Source organism: Mytilus californianus, unplaced genomic scaffold, assembly GCF_021869535.1.
Source record: "Mytilus californianus isolate M0D057914Y unplaced genomic scaffold, xbMytCali1.0.p SCAF_11, whole genome shotgun sequence".
NCBI classification, from domain to species: Eukaryota; Metazoa; Mollusca; class Bivalvia; order Mytilida; family Mytilidae; genus Mytilus; species Mytilus californianus.
In genome coordinates this window covers 59,123,100-59,140,317 of record NW_026262593.1, presented here as the reverse complement: position 1 = coordinate 59,140,317, position 17,218 = coordinate 59,123,100, and the positions used below count along the sequence as shown (strand labels likewise).

The 17,218-nt window shown below is 31.9% G+C and overlaps 1 protein-coding gene across 1 annotated transcript; it reads right to left on the bottom strand.

Moving 5' to 3' along the window:
- Positions 1–1,424: 1,424 nt before the first annotated feature.
- Positions 1,425–15,103, bottom strand: LOC127719256 (uncharacterized). The gene is made up of 10 exons (XM_052225271.1): positions 15,019–15,103; positions 14,594–14,803; positions 13,886–13,928; positions 13,171–13,331; positions 11,705–11,881; positions 10,960–11,169; positions 4,556–4,598; positions 3,762–3,928; positions 3,160–3,327; positions 1,425–1,504 (listed from the first exon to the last, which is right to left on the bottom strand). The coding sequence occupies exons 1-10, from the start codon at positions 15,101–15,103 to the stop codon at positions 1,425–1,427; spliced, it is 1,344 nt and encodes a 447-aa protein (XP_052081231.1).
- Between the last annotated feature and the right edge of the window lie 2,115 nt (positions 15,104–17,218).

The following is a 17,218-nucleotide window of genomic DNA, read 5'->3' as shown; positions in this document are numbered from 1 at the left end:
TTGGAATAATAATGGAATTCCCAAATGAATTGACTGCTTTATTGGCTGCCATGAACGTGTCTGGAAAAGAACCTGTCTGGAAATTTTCGGCAAGTACTGACCAGGTGACAGTTCAGTTAACGTGGAACAAGGCTAAGGAACCAACAAGTTTGGTAGAGTTCGACTAGAGCAGAATGGTTACCAGTACATGGTAAAGACTACAAGAGGTGACAGACATTATTGGAAATGCATCGTACTGTTATGTCCAGCTACAATTAACACGCTTTCTTCAAGATGAACTTACCATCCAGGACTACGCTGATCAAACAACCTTCATCCTCCACATGGAAATTCGACAGTAGTATGAAGTGTATACATGTAGTATTGACAATTTGTAAATAGGCTCAATATATTTGTAAAGTATATGCAAAATAACAATCATGTCGTTTATGAATTGTTCACTGTGTCCATTTTCAAAATTTGATGTAATGCTAAATTTATGCATTTTCCTGTGCAAATTTATGTTTTAATTACATGACTTGTTGTATTTAAAAATATATTTTTTGTGTCTGATTTATTTTATTGAGAATATTTGTCTATTAGTGCTTATATTGTTTATAAATGATTCTGTTTTTATGATATTAGTGCTCTTTGAAAAATAAATTAAATATATATATACTTTTCTAATTTTGACCTTCATTTGGTATTATTATTATTTTATTAAATAGTTCATTTGGTTGATATATGCTATTTAAACTTACAGCGTTTCAAGATTTTCTAAATTATTTGTCTATTAGTGCTTATATTGTTTATCAAAAAAACTGATTCTGTTGTTTGTATGATATTAATTAAATGTTCTTTGATACAATAAATTTATATATATTTATAATTTTGACTTTTTGATTTGGTATTGTTAATATATCATTAAAAAATTCATTTGAGCGGGATTTACTGTAACTCAAATTACAGGTATAATCAGTTAATCCCTAATATAAAAAAATCACGTTTCTCCAACAAGAAATTCTTTACCTGTATATAAAAATATATATAAAATGTTGGAGAAACGTGACCACACCCAAAGAACCAATGGACCACATCTAAATTGAAATAATATTAAGGAATTGAATTGGGTCAATAAAGATTTCTGAAAAGAATCCACCCCACAAAGCTGATGAACGACAATATCTGCAATTGATCAGACACGTACAAATTTTGTATTAAATCTTCATTATTTTAAAGTAAGAAAAAGAATAAAGAAAACCAACACTTAAAACAACAAGAGTGCACACGCTGAAATTTCTTGCCTTTTTTGCTTATGATTGAATTCATGTTGAAAGTCTATAATATGAAGGTTTTACTATAAGTATCAGATAAACTTAACATTATCAATGATCCATGAAAATAATGTCATGGTCAGATGGTCCATGCCAGACAGACATGTACACCTAACAATCATTCCATACACTAACTGTAGTGGTCCTATCACTTATAGTACCTGGGAAATAGACCAAACCACGTCTTAACACTGTAACAACAACATTTCTATTCTTATAAAATCAGAGAAATAGACCAACCAAAAAAACAGAACATTGTCCAATGAACCATGAAATTGAGGTCAAGGTCAGATGAAACCTACCAGTCAGACATGTACACCTTACAATCATTCCATACACCAAATATAGTTGACCTACTGCTTATAGTATTTGAGATACAGACTTGACCACGTAACTTTAACCTTGATTGCTGATCCATAAAATGAGATCAAGGTCAGGTGAACCCTACCTGAAAGAAATGTAGACCTTGCAAATGAACCCATATACCAAATATATTTATCCTATTACTCATAATAAAGAGATAATTTCACTTTTCTAAAAACAGTGATTTTATTTCAAGCAGTCACTGAACCATGAAACTAGAGACTATAAAGAACCTGTGTCGCTCACCTGCATCTTCATCAATGGCCACTTTTTAGTAAAAGTCATCATTAAAGGGGAATAACCTATCAAGAGTTAACTGAAAATTTCAGACATGTTGTCATATTTGAAGATCTTATCCAGCTGATAATTTTTCCTATTTAAAGTTTCTATTTAATTATTATAGTTTTCAAGATAATACGCAAAAATGCAAAAAAAATGTTAAAAATTATCATTAAAGGGCAATAACTTCAATAATAAGTTGACTGAAGATTTTGGTCATTATGGCTTATTTTTGGATCCTGTCTAGCTGATCATTTGCGCTATTTAAAGTTTCTATCTATCTATTACAGTTTTCAAGATAATAGGCACAAATGGGAAAAATCGTCATTGAAGGGCAATAATTTCAATAAGGAAAAAACTAACAATTTTGGTCATGTTGACTTATATGTAGATCTAGTCTTGCTGATCATTTTTGTTATTTAAAGTTTCTATCTATCTAATATAGTTTTTAAGATATTAGGCAAAAACGCAAAAAATTTGTAAAATCGTCATTATAGGACAATCACCCTAATAAGGAGTCGACTTAAGATTTCAGCCATGTTGACTTATTTGTAGATCTTGTCTTGCTGATCACTTTTGCTTTCAAAGTTTCTGTCTATCTATTATAATTTACGAGATAGTAGGCAAAAATTTTAAAAAAATGGTAAAATTCATCATCTAAGGGTAATAACTCCTACATGAAGTCATCTGACAGTTTTGACTTAATGGAACAATAATAGAGCTCAACATACAGAACATTTTTGCCCTTGTCATATTTTCTCTATTCCTAGCGGTTTTCCAAATAATAGGCAAAACTTGCATTTTACCCCTATGTTCTATTTTTAGCTATGTCGGCCATCTTGGTTGACCAGCAGGGTCATCAGACACATTTTCAAACTAGATACCCAAATGATGATTGTGGCCAAGTTTGGTTAAATTTGGCCCAGTAGTTTCAGAGAAGATTTTTGTAAAAGTTAACAGACGACGACGGACGACTGATGAGAAAAGCTCACTTGGCCTCTCAGGCCAGGTGATCTAAAAAGGTCAAGGACAATGGCAAGACAAAATTGTTAACTTTTGATTACATAAATTTAAGTATTTATACAGGAATTCATTATTCAAAGTATGATTCTTTACAGTTTTTTACACTTTAAACATATCTTTTATATTTCTAGAATATTCACAGACACCCTGATATTGCATGTATTTGATTAAATCAACTTACTGTTAGACCAACCATGTGTGGAAGGTAAATAGGGTGGCAAGTTTCTACTGCATTGTTCTTCATGAAGATAAGTAGATATTCCAAGTTCTTCCAAAAGTTTCATGAACATCAGACCTTTCACATTTCCTATTATACTGTTGTCAATTTTAAACTTTGTCAGTGAGAAATCTATATAAAATATACAAACAATGGTACAATAAAAATTATATACAAATGTTGCATGTGATTTCAATTTTTGAACAAATATTGGCAAACAGGAGGGAGGAAAATTTTAGTTATTTTCTAATGAACTATCATGCCTTAAACAACACTTGTTCTTAAGGCTTCTACTAAACCTTTTTTCCTTTTAAATTAAGTCACTGATTGACATGTTGATTGAGATGTTTATTTTGCAATATTGAAATTCAAAACAAAACGAAAACTAAATTATATATTGCAATTTTTTTCTCAGAGTTAGCTTGTTAGTATTATTTTGTCTTACTGAGAGTATATAAATATATTGGCAGACACTTAAACATATTGAACTGTCCAATCAAAACTTAACTCTTTTTTCCCTTCTCAACCTAGTTTTTCCTATCCCCCTTTAAAGCTAAACAAAGTACCTGGAATTTTGAATCCCATATCTAACCAGTTACAAGCTAGTTTTGGCAGTTTTAAATTTTCTAGTATTGATGTAGACAATAAACAAGCCCCATTTGGTTCTAAACAAACACTCAGTTTCATATTCACAAGGTATTTCTGTTCTCCTTGTAGATTGTGCACAGAAAACCTGAAAACAATAGATAGAATTGTAGTTCTTTTCCCCTTGCAAATTGTGCAGGGAAATCGGAAAAAGTAAAATTATTCTTTTCTGTTGTTTTTGTATGTCATGGAAAGACAATAAACAGCAGATATGCTTTTATTATCTTCTAGTACATTATGGATAGATGATATGAAAATCTGTAATACATTTCTATATTTGTTGGCAATTTATACTCTTCCTGACAGCTTTTTTTATAATATATGTGTGGTCCATTTACTCTCAACACATTGTTAACCAATATTCAATCATGATTTTTTTTTCAACATATGGTTTTGCAATTATAGTAATAGCATGATAAAAGGCAAGCATGTCTTATGGTGTCACAAAAAATGCTAAATTATACACAAAAAATTGTATGAAAATCAGAGAAAGAGGTTCTATTGCAAATCACGTAGAGAAATGTTGGAAGTGTGAACATAAAATATAATCAATTACACTCAATTGCATTCATTTACCATTTTTATGTCTAAATCATTGTCCTTAGGTTTTCAGAAATTCCTGTTTGTGTCTTTGTGATGTGGAAAAAGTTACCAATGATACCAAGTTTGACCTTGACTTATTGAACTTCATGTTTAGCTTTTTTATATAATTTACCTTAATTTTATTACATTCAGCAAACTGAAAGTTTCTTCAGTCCCTGCAATTACAACAGTTTCGGGATATCATTGAATGTACAATCCAAAATGATATCAAAGTGAAAAAATACCTAAAAACTATGGGAAAATAAAACAAAACTTTTTTAGAAAATAATATGTTTAAATTCTAAAGCACAAAATTATTCTACAATGAAAATTAAATAACATTTTACAAGAATAAACTTAATTCTGATCATGAATTAGTATTGAATAATATCACATGTTTTTACAGCACTGATGTTTTTTCAACAATCAAAATGATGTAAAATCCTTACATTTCCTAACAAGAGGCTGTCAGAGAGACAGCAAACCGGATTTTCCTGCAGAGGTCGAACCCTGAACAGTTGAGCAAGTATGGACACTACATTTAAACTTAAAACAGCTCTGAGTTTGGATTGTCATTGAATATTTGACACATCATAGGTTTGTGACAGAAAATGAATGTAGTCAAAGAACTGATATATTTGAAATTGGACATTTAAATACCTATTATGGTCCAATATCCAAAATCTAAGTACATATTAGAATCAGCATATCAAAGAACCCCAAGAATTCAATTTTTGATGAAATCAGACAAAAGTTTAATCTAGGACCCTTTGGACCTCAATGTGGACTAATTTGATAAAGGAGCCCACAATCCAAAATCTCTCAATACATGGTTAGATTCAGCATTTCAAAGAACCCCATAAATTCAATTTTTGTTGAATCAAACAAAGTTTAATTTTGGACCCTGATTTGGACCAACTTGAAAACTGGGCCTAAAAATCTAATATTTAAATAGAGTTTAGATTCAGCATTTGAAAGAACCCTATATATATATTTAATTTATGTTGAAATGAAACACAGGTTAATTTTATCCATATTATTTTCTGTGCAAATGGAAATAACTCAAACTGGATAAATAGTTCTCTAAAATAAGATATGATGCAATTTTTCAAATTATAATCAATAATATAATAACAACAACCAGTGATGACTAAGTTCTCTAAAATTAGATATGAATTAACACTCAAAAATTGTTAGAATCAGCATATCAAAGAACCAAAGAATTCAATTTTTGATGAAATTAAACAAAAGTTTAATTTAGGACCCTTTGGACCTCAATGTGGTATTATCTTATTAATAATGAAAAGCTCGACCGTTTACAAGTTCTTAAACAGGAGGGGGTTGGGGGTGACCCAAGGGGACTCACCATATATTTCATTTATTGTCCCATACAAGAATATATATGGTTTTGGGGTGGGGATCTTGACCATTTACAAGTTTTCAAAAAGAAGGGGGGTGGGGGTTACCCCAGGGGACTTTCCCTATATTTCATTTGATTTGTTTTATTGTCCCATTCAAGAATATATATGGTTTAGGGGTGGGGATCTCGACCATTTACAAGTTATCAAAATGAAGGGGTGTGGGGGTTACCCCCCTGGACTTTCCCTATATTTCATTTGATTTGTTTTATTGTCCCATACAAGAATATATATGGATTAGGGGTGAGGATCTCGACTGTTTACAAGTTCTCAAACAGGAGGGGGTGGGGTGACCCCAGGAGACTGGCCTTTTATTTTATTTGATTTGTTTTATTGTCCCATACAAGAATATATATGGTTTCGGGGTGGAGATCTTGACTGTTTACAAGTTTTCAAAAAAAAGGGGGGTGGGGGTGACCACTCTGGACTTCCCCTATATTTCATTTGATTTGTTTTATTGTCCCATACAAGAATATATATGGTTTAGGGTATGGGGATCTCGACCGTTTACAATATAAAAGCACATTCTCAAATTGAAGGGGGGTGGGGGTAAGAATATATATGGTTTAGGGAGACTTTATTATCTACAAAATGTCTAATAATGAACAGTAAATTTCAAACTTCATTTATACAGTCCTACTAGTAAATTTCAAACTTTATATATACAGTCCTACAGATCTTATCAGGAAACAGAATTTTTTCAAATAAATCTGTCACTCCAATGATTATCATATGCTAAGATATAACCCAGATCTAATTAATAATTAATAATGTAATAATCTTCAAAATGTCTAATAATATAGCTTATAATCATCACCACTTAGGAAATAAATAATTTTCAAATAAATCTGTCACTCCAATTTTTATTGTGAGATAAGACAAGTCATAAAAGTTTCAAACAATTTACCAATGATATTTCGCCAATAGCTCAAATTTATTTCCATGAACCAGTAACAAAACACCAAAATAATTCTCTAAAATTAGATATGACTTAATCACTCATAAATCTCTAAAATTAGATATGATTTTATATCTATCAATTAAACACATCACTTTTCAAAACAAATAACTCAAACTTATTTCCATAAACCAGTAAAAAATCAGCAAAATACTTCTCTAAAATCAGATATGATGTTATATCTATTTCCATATTATAATCAAATTTAATTAATAGTTGCTAATATTGTTTCTTTCATGTGTTAAAAAATAATACAGATTATCTAATTAAAAACAAGTTCAGATTCAGCACTTGAAAGAACCCTATATATGTTTAATTTATGTTCAAATATAACACACACAAACTGATTAATTTCCCCAGGGGACCTGCCCTTTATTTCATAAGATTTATTTTTTTGTCCCATACAAGGATATATATGGTTTAGGGGTGGGGATCTCGACCATTTACAAGTTCTTAAACAGGAAGAAGGTGGGAATGACCCCAAGGAACTCACCTTTTATTTCATTTCATTTGTTTTATTGTAACATACAAGAAATATATGGTTTCGTGGTGGGGATCTTGACCGTTTACAAGTTTTCAAAAAAAAGGAGAGTAGGGGTTACCCCAGGGGACTTCCCCTAAATTTAATTTGCTTTATTTTATTGTCCCATACAAGAATATATATGGTTTAGGGGTGGGGATCTCAACCATTTACAAGTTTTCAAAAAGAAGGGGGTAGGGTTTACCTCCGTGGACTTCCCCTATATTTCATTTGATTTGATATATTGTCCCATACAAGAATATATATGGTTTCTGGGTGGGAATCTTGAACGTTTACAAGTTATCAAAACTAGAGGCTCCAAAGAGCCTGTGTCGCTCACCTTGGTCTATGTGCATATTAAACAAAGGACACAGATGGATTCATGACAAAATTGTGTTTTGGTGATGGTGATGTGTTTGTAGATCTTACTTTACTGAACATTCTTGCTCCTTACTATTATCTCTATCTATAATGAACTTGGCCCGGTAGTTACAGTGGAAAATATTTTGTAAAAATTTACAAAAATTTACAAAATTTATGAAAATTGTAAAAAATTGACTATAAAGGGCAATAACTCCTTAAGGGGTCAATTGACAATTTTGGTCATGTTGACTTATTTGTAGATCTAACTTTGCTGTACATTATTGCTGTTTACAGTTTATCTCTATCTATAATAATATTCAAGATAATAACCAAAAGCTGCAAAATTTTCTTAAAATTACCAATTCAGGGGCAGCAACCAAACAACCTGTTGCCTGATTGGTCTGAAAATTTCAGGGCAGATAGATCTTGACCTAATGAACAATTTTATCGTCATCAGATTTGCTCTAAATGCTTTGGTTTCAGAGATATGAGCCAAAAACTGCATTTTACCCTATGTACTATTTTTTAGCCATGTCGGCCATCTTGGTTCGCGGGCGGGGTCATCGGACACATTTTTTTAAACTAAAAACCCTAATGACGATTGTGGACAAGTTTGGTTAAATTTGTCTTACTAGTTTCAGAGGAGAAGATTTTTGTAAAAGATTACAAAAATTTACAAAAAATGGTTAAAAATTGACTATAAAGGGCAATAACTCCTTAAGGGGTCAACTGACCATTTTGTTCAAGTTGACTTATTTGTAGATCTTACTTTGCTGAACATTATTGCTGTTTACAGTTTATCTCTATCTATAATAATATTCAAGATAATAACCAAAAACAGCAAAATTTCCTTAAAATTACCAATTCAGGGGCAGCAACCCAACAACGGGTTGTCCGATTCATCTGAAAATTTCAGGGCAGATAGATCTTGACCTGATAAACAATTTTACCCTGGTCAGATTTGCTCTAAATGCTTTGGTTTCAGAGATATAAGCCAAAAACTGCATTTTACCCCTATGTTCTATTTTTAGCCATGGCCGCCATCTTGGTTGGTTGGCCGGGTCACGGGACACATTTTTTAAACTAGATACCCCAATGATGATTGTGGCCAAGTTTGGTCAAATTTGGCCCAGTAGTTTCAGAGGAGAAGATTTTTGTAAAAGTTAACGACGACGGACGACGACAACGGACGACGGACGCCAAGTGATGAGAAAAGGGAGAATATTTTAAAAAAGGGGGGTAGGGTTTACCCACCTGGACTTCCCCTATATTTCATTTGATTAGTTTTATTGTCCCATACAAGAATATATATGGTTTAGGGGTGGGGATCTCGACCGTTTACAAGTTCTTAAACAGAAAGAAGGTGGGGATGACCCCAGGGGACTTGACTTTTATTTCATTTGATTTGTTTTATTGTAACATACAAGAATATATATGGTTTCAGGGTGGGGATCTTGACTGTTTACAAGTTTTCTCAAAAAAAAAGGGGTGGGGGTTACCCCAGGGGACTTCCCCTAAATTTCAATTGATTTGTTTTATTGTCCCATACAAGAATATATATGGTTTAGGTGTGGGGATCTCAACCGTTTACAAGTTTTCAAAAAGAAGGGGGTGGGGTTTTCCACCTGGGACTTCCGTTAAATTTCATTTGATTTGTTTTATTGTCCCATACAAGAATATATATGGTTTAGGGGTGGGGATCTCAACCGTTTACAAGTTTTCAAAAAGAAGAGGTTGGGATTTACCCCCATGGACTTCATCTATATTTCATTTGATTTGATATATTGTCCCATACAAGAATATATATGGTTTCTGGGTGGGAATCTTGACCGTTTACAAGCTATCAAAAAGAAGGGGGTGGGGGTTACCCCAATGGACTTCCCCTATATTACATTTGATTTGTTTTATTGTCCCATACAAGAATATATATGGTTTAGGAGTGAGGGATCTTTACCGTTTACAAGTTCTTAAACAGGAAAAAGGTGGGGGTGACCCCAGGGGACTCGACTTTTATTTCATTTGATTTGTTTTATTGTTTTATATACAAGAAGAAAAATGGTTTCCGGGTGGGGATCTTGACTGTTTACAAATTTTCAAAAAAAAGGGGGTGGGGGTTACCCCAGGAGACATCCCCTCAATTTCATTTTATTTGTTTTATTGTCCAAAAAAAAATTATATATGGTTTAGGGGTGGGGATCTCGACCGTTTACAAGTTTTCAAAAAGAAAGGGGTGGGGTTTACCCTCGTGGACTTCCCCTAAATTTTATTTGATTTGTTTTATTGTCAAATACAAGAATAAATATGGTTTAGGGGTGGGGATCTCAACCGTTTACAATTTCTCAAACAGAAGGGGGCGGGGGGTTACCACAATGGACTTCCCCTATATTTCATTTGATTTCTTTCATTGTCCCATACAAAAATATATATGGTTTAGGGGTGGGGATCTCGACTGTTTACAAGTTCTCAAACAGACACGCTGGGGGTGACCCCAGGGCACTCACCTTTTATTTCATTTGAATTGTAACATACAAGAATATATATGGTTTCAGCACATTATCAAATTGAAGGGGGGTAGGGTAAGAATATTTATGATTAACAGACACTTAATTATCTACAAAATGTCTAATAATGAACAGTAAATTCCAAACTTCATTTATACAGTAATACTAGTAAGTTTCAAACTTTATATATACAGTCCTACAGATCTTATTAGAAAACAGAAAATTTTCAAATAAATCTGTCACTCCAATGATTATCATATGCTAAAATATTTATAATATCTAATTGAACAGAACTATGGTTGTTTAACATAGTACTCTAACATAATTAATAATGTAATACTCTTCAAAATGTCTAATGATATAGCTTATAATCATTACCACTTAGGAAATAGATAATTTTCAAATAAATCTGTCACTCAAATTTTTATTCTGAGATAATACAAATCATAACATGATAACAACAGTAAAATATTTGAAAATTCTTCTTTTGGATATTAAAAATGGCGATAACTCACAAAGGAGATATACTAAAATCTTGAAAATTAATAGAGACCTTCATTAAGTCCAAGGAAACAACATATTTAAATTTAAAAAAGATTAGTTAAAGCGTTTTCATGTTGTTGTGCTGACACTGTTTGGCAGCCGCCCATAGAACTGCACAGCCGCCCGCCGTATATCACCATTTCAATAACCGATATTTCCTTCGAAAATCCGGTTAAAAAGACAACTATCTACAGTTCTTCAAGATTGTTCAAATTGATGGAAATATATATTTACCCCATTGGTAGTTAATTAGTGGAATTTCAAAATGTCTCTTTTCAATGCCAAATGACAATTTCATGTTGCACCCATCAATTTCTGCATATACTGTGTAGGACATCTTAATTTTTCCAACCTCTACACAACACTGAACTCCTGTGCAAGATTCTGGAAGTGTGCAACTTATTGTACTCTGTATCTTTGGCAAAGACAAAGCCACAGGACAAGCTGTCAAAATATTTTTTTTTATATTTACATGTGTTTGATATATTCAGGCATTTTGAAAAATACTAAAGGGCAAATCCATTAGTTTAATTTTCGTGTTAACATTTTCTATATTTAACATTATGGTTCTGATTGAAGTTATTGAAAATTGTTCCCCAACCTTATAGAAATTGAAAAAACAGCATATTATCATTTTATAGATATGGCAATGAAAACCCCCAAAATCGTGTTTATGGAATTTATTTTTACAATACCATGTTTTTGAGCACCATTTTTTGGTGAATTAAAGTACATTCAACACTGATGATTTAATTCAAATTTGGTATATTATACAAAATTATAAACAAAAAAGAAGTGTGGAAAGTATATATGTCACATGTGACCATTTAGTCCCAGATGTCACCAAGATTGTTTTCAGGAAAAATGCAGTTGAATGAAAATTGGTTAACACATTTAGCATTCCAGTTGTACATGTTGTAAAGGAGGAACTTTGAAAACAAACATTTGTTGTAAAAATCCCATTTGTCTGATAATATACCTGTAGTGTTCCACCCAGTTCCTGCATCTTTATAAGGTCTTTCATTCCTATCACATGGCTCTGAATTTAGAAATGGCTTCAAACCAAAATACCCCATTAATTCATTGGCAAGTGCTGATGTTAAACTTTGTCCAATTTGCAGACCTTTATTTGTCATCCAGTTAAATAATGATGTATCTGTAAAAAAAAAGTTATTATCATACTTGTATTTGTTACAGATTTTTCCTAGTATGTTGTTTCTAGATCTAAGAGACAAGTTTTCCTACAAACTAGATGTTTCAAGTAGCCTGAATTGTTCACCTGGAAAAGGACATTAAATCTGATGCCTCATGATAAGAGATTGCCATGCTCTTTGCACATTAAGTACCCTCGCAACAATTCTTTGAGGGGTCCGTAGGTGGCCTGTCGCAAAAGTTCTGTCCCTATCCAATATACCCTCATTTTGCAGAGGCAGTCAAAATTTCCATGACCTTCATTCCAGACGGCCTCTATTACAGGACCTACCTATTGTACTTATTGTTAATTTGTTCTCGTCCTGAACATGCATGACATATTTGCAGCCCTCAAAGTAGGTTTAAAGACCAGGTTGCCTTATGGCCACCAGATATAAAATTTCAGTGGCCAATTCAAAATTTTTGTGGCCAGGAAATAATTTCAGGTCGCCTAAGAAATTTGTTATGAAAGTCTAGTCAGTAGAGCTAATGAAGACTAGTAAAAAAAGCATATCAATAAATTTTGTAATATTTTTCTTATTCACTTAATTGTAACATTAGAAGATATACTTGGCTCTTCAGAAGCCGGAGTTTCTATAGAGGAACTCTCCGCCCCTTCTTTTTGTTTCTTAGCTGGTGAAAAATCATTTTTTTTGGGTAGTTGTTTTGAAAAATCTGGACAGCAACATCTGTTTGGCTGCCATGATGTATTGGACCCGAAAACACTTCATCAGACGCTTGAATTCCCAGTTAAGTTACACGCTTTATAGACCCCGTTAAGATTATAAAGCTTGAAATCATATTCAAGTTTTAGCATTCATTCGAGCGCTCGTATGACTGTGAATAAAACTTAATAAAATATGACCGGAGGCAGGTTGATTATCGGGATTTTTACGGTCGCCAGGTTCAAATAGTACCAGTCGCCAAATGGCAACCAACAATGAAATTAGGGTCGCCTGGAGGCTTTAAAGGTCGCCCAGGCGACTGTTTTAATAGCCTAATTTAAAGGCTGATTTGCCACTGGACATTAAGCAATCAACAATCAATCAACTGGCAAAAATATGCCACATGAAGATCTTTAGTAACAGTGGAAGCCACACTAAGCAAGACTGTGACCAGGTTTGATCCAGCAAGAACTTTTTTTTAAATGAAAAGAAGACTCAAATGACAGGGTTAAAAATGCTTTTTATTGCTATTACTCTCTTGTGTATCTTAATCTAATAACCATGCTCATTCTTAAAATATCTAACATACTTTTCCATTGAAATTCCATCTCCAGGTCACACACAGGTTGAGGGATCAGCTGATCTTTGAAGATTGTCAAAGTAGGATCACAGAAGTTTTTCTCAAGACAAATACCAAAGTCTAAATCTATTATAAAGGACTTCTGGTCTGACAGTTTATCAATTCTAAACCTATAATACAAATGTAAATTGTAAATAATATTATTTTCAATTAAAAAAAATACTTACAAAGTATTTTAAATTTGGTAGGGGTCTTTAAATTGGTACAAGTGTTTTAACGAATTATTCTTTTGAGAAAATTTTTATTAAACAAGAGTTTTTAGGAAAAAATATATCTTTAATACAAGGAATTTTTACAATAATTAAAAAAGTTTTTAGGTAATTCATGATTTTGAAAAAATAAATTAAGCCTATTTATTGCCATAAATCTGAAGGAAAAAAGAACTTAATTATACTTCAGAATGAGGCAACAGCTTCCACTTCTAAGAATCAAAGTTTCAATTTTTACTTCAATTTCAAATGCATCTAAACATTAATCAGAATTTATAAAACTTACTTTAAAAATGAACTTGTCCTCATTTACATTCTTTTTTCAACAATCAAAATACACATTTCAGTAATATTAGAAAGCATATACAATAAAATTGGCTGAAAAAAGTTCATCTGGAAAAACACACCAATTCTTTATCAAATATTTGGAGAAACATAGAGAAAAAAACCCATACCTGATTCTAAAGATCTCCTGTAACCTCTCTTCCTTTATGTTACCTTGAAAGCAAGATAATAATGAAATCAAAGACAACATAAATTACCACAAATTTGTACTATTCAAAATTAAAATTGGTTAACTTTTCGTCATTTTTGTTCGGATACAGTCTCATTGATGTTTAACCAAACTCTTGTCTCTGTATCATGAAATTGGCCTTTTAAGAGAGTGGGCTATTATAAGGATTTGTGTATATCGATGCATTTTAAACAGCTGAGTAGCTGTAATTTATAATTATATATAATTTTATTTCATCATTCAAAAAAAAAAAAAGGTTGTCAGTTGATTGTTAATATCAATGAAATTTAAGGATTTTTTTTTACTTTTACAACCAACAAATAGAAATTGAATCGGACCATTTTCATTGATTGGATATAAAAGTTGAGTTACAATAACTTTGTTTATGGTTTTAACCAATTATGAAATCAATCCATTTACTATGTTAATTTGTACATATCTTGTCCCAACTCTAAATTTTACCTACTTACTTAAGGTCATTCCTAATGAGTAATTGTTAGATATAGACTTACCCCAAGTATAATCAAAGAATGAGATCTCAAACTGGAGAGTTTCTATTCTGCCTTTAATCAGGTAATTACAGGTATCTATGTACAAGTTAATGTTAAGGTGTAGATCCAGGTAGTTTAATTTCTAGATATAGACTTACCCCAAGTATAGTCAAAGAATGTGATCTCAAACTGGAGAGTTTCTATTCTGCCTTTAATCAGGTAATTACAGGTATCAATGTATAAGTTTATGTTAAGTGACAAATCCAGGTAGTTAAAGTTATAACAGCAGTCTATACCAGTACAGTAGTCAGGAAGATAACAAACGAGGGACTCTGGTAAGTCTTGTAGTGCTGTGATCGCTGGACAATCTATTCAAAATAAATCATTAAAACATGATGAACTGCTGGACAATTTATAAATAATAAATCATTTAAAGCAAGATAAATTGCTTAAAAAAACTTGACAACTGTATACAAATAAAAGAACTTTTTACCCTTATCTTTCTTTAAACTTAGTGTGTTACTCTATATTTCGTTATCCTCTGCACCTACTATGATTGATTGATTGTTGGTATTTATAGCACCACTTTCAACACCCTTGGCTACTTCATGGTGGCCAGTTTTTATTGGTGGAGGAAGCCAGAGTACAACTGGAGAACCACTGGCCATCGGCATAAAAACTGGCAACCCTAGATAATTAAGATCAGAGTTGAGAGCACCTTCCCTCTCATATGAAACTGAACATATACAATAAGCAGAGATTCTTTAAAATAATTGCCATATGAGTTTGTGCAGCTCAAAAACTAAGAACGAAAGAATAAAAAAAAAACCCAAGTTTCCTTGCGACTATTTAATTGAAAAGTCATATATAAAGACATTTTTTGAAGACCCATCATTGATACAATCAAATGAAGAGGAGCAGTATGATAATATTTACGAAAATATGAAAGTGGCTTCTGCTTTTTATCTGTATTCACCTAAAAGATATATCAATGTTAAGTTTATTTTTTTACTAGATTTATTATATATCAAAATTAAATCATACCATTTTTCCATCCATTTGTTGATGGGTAATACAAGCCATCTCCATGACTACATGGTGGAGACTTCAACAAAACATCTAATCCAAGCTGTTGAAGTAAAAGTTTAATGTAAGATGGTTTCATCTGTCCGGTGATATTAATTTCTAAGTTGTTGGCCCAGTCTGTTAAGGAAAAATCTGAAAACAAAATATGATTATTCTAGTTTAAGTCTCTATCAAAACTTTTCAAATTTACATCTTAAAAAATCCATGGGCTACAATAGCATTTATAGGAATCTTACAAATTCAAAATTATTTTGTTGATGTAGAATACAACATACAACACTACAACACATTTGCATACAAAAAATAAAAGACCACTCAGGATGATCATTATAAATATCATATTATACATCATATAATAAAAAGGATTTGTTTTTTCTTCAAAAAGGAATTGGAATATTGTAAATTCGGAAATTAATGCGTGCATTTATTATTGCTATTTTTAAAAAATGGACAAGAATGCGATTTCAGAAAAATCTATATACAGACCTATGTTTCAGTTATCAAAATGCGAGTTTTTATCATTGAGATACTCACCTAGTCGCATTATTCGCATTAATAAAAACCCTGCAATAATTTCTGAATTTACAGTAAATGATATTTACAAAGATGCTTATATTTGACGTCAAAGATAAAGAGCACACAATCGTATTCTTACTTGTAATTTTAGACTCTGACAAGAAAAACATTTAAAAGTCACATTTAATATATTTCAAAAAGAACTTCTCGTAAGAAAAATTCGTAAGGGTTCCGCGGAACCCAGTGTCTCGCCTACTTTTGCTGTTAATCACAGGCTAAAAAAAATGAGAAAAAAATTAATAAAAATATTCCTCTCTATACTATCTTTTGATTGTAAGTAGCTTCTGTCCAAGTTTGGAAAAAATCCAGGATAGTTTATGAATCTAATAAATGTTTTAAAAACTTAAACTGCAGACTGTATGTAATGTTAACTGGAAGAAAAACTAAGTCCATTTATAAGTAAAATACGGAAAAAATGGAACAAAATTTTAACAAAATTTCCTTCTAGATACTAGCTTTTAATCATAAACAAGCTTCTGTCCAAGTTTGGTACAAATCCAGGATAGTTTAAGAAAGTTGTTAAAATTTTAAAAACTTTAACCACAGAGTGAATGTAATGTTAACTGGCAGAAAAACTAAGTCCATTTATAAGTAAAATACGGAAAAAATGGAATTTTTTTTTTACAAAATATACTTCTGGATACTATCTTATGATCATAAACAAGCTTCTTTCCAAGTTTGGTAGAAATCCAGGATAGTTTAAGAAAGTTATTAAAATTTCAAAAACTTTAACCACAGAGTGAATGTAATGTTTCCTGGCAGAAAAACTAAGTCCATTTATAAGTAAAATACGGAAAAAATGGATTTTTTTTTTTACAAAATTTACTTTTGAATATTATCTTATGATCATAAACAAGCTTCTGTCCAAGTTTGGTAGACATCCAGGATAGTTTAAGAAAGTTATTAAAATTTCAAAAACTTTAACCACAGAGTGAATATTTGTGGACGCCGCCGCCGCCGACGACGACGACGCCGACGGAATGTAGGATCGCTATGTCTCGCTTTTTCGACAAAAGTCGAAGGCTCGACAAAAATGCTTTAGTTCATTCAAGGTCTTAATGTTAATTAAGGTAGCATCAGAGTATTCCACCATTTTGAAATGAACAGTAAAAACTTTTATA

Coding starts and splice junctions, on each gene's coding strand:
- LOC127719256 (XM_052225271.1), bottom strand. CDS start 15,103: ATGGCCAGTGGTTCTCCAGTTGTACTCTGGCTTCCTCCACCAATAAAA. Junction 4,599..10,959: donor ACTAATTAACTACCAATGGG/GTAAATATATAT, acceptor TTGTAATTGCAG/GGACTGAAGAAACTTTCAGT. Junction 1,505..3,159: donor CACACATGGTTGGTCTAACA/GTAAGTTGATTT, acceptor TTGTTGTTACAG/TGTTAAGACGTGGTTTGGTC.